The 4841-nt window shown below is 38.5% G+C and overlaps 1 protein-coding gene across 1 annotated transcript; it reads right to left on the bottom strand.

Annotated features, from left to right (window-relative positions):
- Positions 1 to 598: 598 nt before the first annotated feature.
- Positions 599 to 3533, bottom strand: LOC126667087 (uncharacterized). The gene is made up of 2 exons (XM_050360058.1): positions 1149 to 3533; positions 599 to 685 (listed from the first exon to the last, which is right to left on the bottom strand). Exons 1-2 carry the CDS (start codon positions 3531 to 3533, stop codon positions 599 to 601), a joined length of 2472 nt encoding a protein of 823 aa, XP_050216015.1.
- Positions 3534 to 4841: the final 1308 nt, after the last annotated feature.

Genomic DNA, 4841 nt, shown 5'->3' with positions numbered 1-4841 from the left:
AACACATTTTAAAAGCCGTTGTATAAGCTATGTCTTCTTAACCGTTGTGTAAGTTATGAATACCATAGACCGTTCCTAGGTCCACACATTTTAACAGCCTGTTATCGGCTAAAAGTTGAAAATTGATATTTCCACATTGTTTTGTATATTTTCAAGAACATCCCAAAAATAACTTTTAAAGATGTTGTGTATGTTAATGCGCCTAATTTATTTAGAGACTACATGCATGAAAATGTGTGAGTATAAACAGATGCCCCCAATTGGGTCGTCGCTAATGATCCAACTAATCTTTATTTCACATTTTCTCTGACTTCAAAGGTCTTGACAGATCACCATACAGCCATAAATCTGGTTCACTTGCTAGAATTTGTTTTTTTAATTGATGGTACTTGCATTGATCTTGATCCAAGCTGCCCTTTGGGGGTTTTCAACTTAGTGAATTTGTGCTCTGATTTTTGCCTGAGCCGCCCTTTGCGGGTTTTCAATTCAGTGAGCTGCTCTTATTTTTGCTCGAGCTGTCTTTTGTGGGTTTTCAACTCGACGAGCTATTTTTTTTAATCTCTTATTTTTGCTTGAGCCGCCTTTATAGGTTCTCGACTCAACAAGCTTTGGCCAATTTTGCTAAAGTCTCCCTTTGCGGGGTTTCAACATGACAAGCTCTTATTTGTGATGTAATGGATGTCAACTGAAAGCAAAATTCATAGGTCGAAGAAAAGTTTAAAGACGGTATGTTTTTAGAGAATATGATTAGGTACTTTTGAATATACAGGTGCATGAAAATATATATTTTTTTCTGTTGGACTTGAACTCAACGATTTGAGCGCCTACGTACCTGCTATTTGCAGGATCAAAGTCCACGTAGTTCGGCCGTTTTTGGCAAGAGCGGATGGATAATTTATTTGTTTTCTACCTTTCCGCGTTTTAAGCATATTACGACACCAAATTATTTGCACAAATATTTCAATGTCAATTGAATGTATTTTATTTCATTTTATCGAGCGTACAATACTTTAACACTTTGCAAAACTGTTATTAGTTTGCCCAGTAAGGGTTTTCAAACTAATTATTTTCTCTCAAATCCCTAACTTTTGCCTAGGTTGTTTTGGAACATCACAACCTAGCGGGATGAATCACACCTTTGCTCAAACATAATACTTTTTGAGCCTATCCAAATTGATCGGCTCTGTGAATTCATTGCCTTCCATGTCGGATAGTTTGACAGCCCCTTTGGACATAATTTTCTTAACCAAGTATGGGCCTTCCCAATTAGGTCGAAATTTGCCTCTCGGGTCAAATGGCATTGGTCTCGATTGTTTCAACACCAGGTCACCCTCTTTTATCTTATTTATTTTGACCTTCTTATTGAATGCTCTGGCAACTCGCCTTTGGTACATCTGGTTATTGAACATCGCTCGCATTCTCTTCTCATCCAAAATGGTCAAGTGTTCATATCTCGCTCTAGCCCATTCATATTCTGGAATTTGGGCCTCCAATACCACTCTGAGTGATTGCAATTCGACCTCTACTGGTAGGACCGCTTCCATTCCAAACACCAAAGAATATGGAGTTGCGCCGGTTGACGTTCTCGCTGTTGTCCTATATCCATGTAAGGCATAAGGCAATTTCTTCGACCAATCTCTATATGTTTCCACCATTTTGGCAAGGATCTTTTTAACATTCTTATTGGCCGCTTCCACTGCGCCATTAGCTTGAGGTCTATAGGGTGAAGACTTATGATGCTCAATTCCATTCTCATGCAATAGATGCCTCACTTCTCCTTGAAATTGAACTCCATTATCGCTCACAATATGGTGTGGAACCCCATACCTGTATATTAGACGAGTTTCAATGAACTCGGCCATTTGTTTTGCCCCTAGTATCTTGTAGGACTTGGCTTCTACCCACCGTGTAAAGTAGTCTATGGCGACCACGATGAATTCATGACCATTTGACGCAGTCGGATGAATTTTTCCGATGATGTCAATACCCCATGCTGAGAAGGGCCACGGTGAGGTCAGACTATATAGCTCTGATGGTGGAATATGGCTCAAATCCCCATGAATTTGACAATTATGGCACCTTCTAACAAAATGGATACAATCGGCTTCCATTGTCAGCCAGAAATATCCTTGTCTCATAATTTTGCGCGACAATTCTTTTCCATTCATATGGGGTCCACAAATACCGGAATGGACCTCCTCCATGAGTTGCTTTGCCTCTTCTTCATCTACACACAGCAGATGTAGATCATGATGACGCTTGTATATCTTTCCTTGCAATAAGAAAAATTGTTGTGCTAATTTTCGAATCAAATTTTTGTTCTTCTTCGTAGCAGCTTTCATATATTCTTTATCTTGCATGAATCTTTGAATATCATAATACCATGGTTTTTCATCTCGAGTGATGTCCAATACTTTTGCCCCCTCAAAACAAGGAACTTTACTTCTCACCATCACTAAAGGCCTGATAAACAATCTTCCCGGATCTTCCCAAACTGATGCTAACCCAGCAAGTGCATCTGCAATCTGGTTTTCTTCCCTAGGGATAAATCTGAACTCTGCTACATCAAAATGCGTCTTGAGTACCTCAATATATTGGAGATATGGTTTCAATTTTTCTTCTTTTATCTCCCACTCTTTTCTCACTTGTTTAATCATCAAACTAGAGTCTCCAAAGATATCCACGTGTTTAACTCCTATTGCTCTCAAAGATTCCATCCCAAAGATGCACGCTTCGTATTCAGACATGTTATTAGTCACCCAAAAATCCAATCTTTTGGATAGTGGCATCCATTCTCCTTCCGGGGATATCAAAATGACACCAATGCCAGCTCCACTTTTATTCATAGCGCCATCAAAGTACATTTTCCACTTTCCAATATCTATTAACCCAATTTCTTCGTCTGGAAAAGAAAAGTCAATGGGCTCATCATCATTTACTGGATTTTGTGCCAAAAATTCAGCCACAGCTCTTCCCTTGATTACTTTCTTGGATATGTATTGTATGTCAAATTCGGACAACAAAAGTAACCATCTTCCAAGCTTTCCGATTAAAGAAGGAGTTTTGTATAGGTATCTCATAGGATCAATCTTTGATACCACATCGATTTGGTAGGTCATAAAGTAGTGCCTTAATTTTTTAGTGAGCCATACCATTGCTAAACACATTTTCTCTATCATCGTGTACTTTTGTTCATTTTCACTTAATTTTTTGCTGAGGTAGTACACAGCGTGCTCCACATATCCCACGTCTTCTTGTGCTAGCATAGCCCCCATCGACTGTTCCTCTATGGAGAGATATAAAGTCAAAGGTTTTCCTGATTTAGGAGGCTTGAGGATTGGAGGATTTGACAGATATTCTTTAATTCTGTCAAAGGCCTCTTGACATTGTTCAGACCATATCATTGACTGACTCTTCTTCAATAGCTTGAAAATTGGAGCACACACAGAAGTTAGTTTGGCTATGAACCTACTTATGTACTGCAACATTCCTAGAAATCCTCGGACTTCTGTCTCTGTTCTTGGGGAACACATCTATTTGATAGCTTTTACTTTTTCTGGATCAATCTCTATCCATTTTTGGCTTAATATCCTAATAATTTGCACGACCCAACTCCAAATATACACTTCTTTGGGTTAAGTCTAAGGTTGTACTTAATGACCCTATCTAGAAATTTTTCAAGGGCTTCAAAGTACTCTTTCTCGGACTTTGCTTTTACTACCATTCATCCACATATATCTCTACTTCTTTATGCATCATATCGTGGAATAGGGTTGTCACTGCACGTTGATATGTAGCTCCAGAATTTTTTAATCCAAATGGCATAACCTTGTAACAGAAGGTTCCCCATTCAGTGAGAAAGGATGTTTTAGCCTTGTGAATTTGGGCAGTTAATACTTGATTATAGCCGGAGAAGCCATCGCAACAAGCATACCATAACATTTCTGCAGCTGCATCTACTAGCACATCGATGTGAGGTAATGGAAAATCATCTTTAGGAGATGCTTTATTGAGATCTCTGTAATCCACACACATTCTGAATTTCCCATCTTTCTTGGCTACAGGAACAATGTTGGCTAGCCATTCTGGATAATCAATTACTTCTAGAAATCCAGCCTCAATCTGTTTTTCCACTTCTTCTTTAACCTTTTGCGCCCACTCTGGCTTCATTCGTCTAAGCTTTTGCTTAATTGGTTTGGCGTCATCATATGTCGGAATGTAATGTTGAGCGATATCTCGATCGATTCCTGGCATATCCTCATAAGTCCATGCAAATGCTACTTGTTTTTCTTTTAGTATTCTCTCATGTCTCTCTCTAAAGTCAGGAGTGCAATTGTTTCCTAAAAGTATTTCTTTAGGATTCTCGGTTGTACCCAAATTAAATGAGATAGAATGCATGGAATTGACATGGAATTGATATGAAATATGTTATGCAAATAATCTAATGTGCATATGCTTCCATCAGGAAAAACATCAAACAAATAAGAAAAGTTGGTGTATATTGCATTGAATTTGGAAAGAAATACATCATTGTCATCCATTACATCAGAAATTAAAACATCATACTCTAAACTAAGAGTTTTGAAATTATTCAAGACATGGTCCTCCATTGAGATGGTCTCGACCTCAGCTTGGACACCGACAACATGGTCTAGACTTATGAGCATATTGTTGACATCCCACTTCTTCTTAATGCAAACATCCTTGACAGCATCATTGAAGATTTCCCAACCAGGACACTCTTTTCGAGGTTTCATATTCTTGTAAACTTGATTGGTTCCTTCCTTTAGAAAAATACCCCTCTCAGTCTGCATCGCACTTTTACAGGCAGTTTCTTGGTC

The sequence above is a fragment of the Mercurialis annua genome, linkage group LG1-X (assembly GCF_937616625.2).
Source record: "Mercurialis annua linkage group LG1-X, ddMerAnnu1.2, whole genome shotgun sequence".
Taxonomy (NCBI): Eukaryota; Viridiplantae; Streptophyta; class Magnoliopsida; order Malpighiales; family Euphorbiaceae; genus Mercurialis; species Mercurialis annua.
This window is presented reverse-complemented; position numbering and strand designations above follow the sequence as displayed.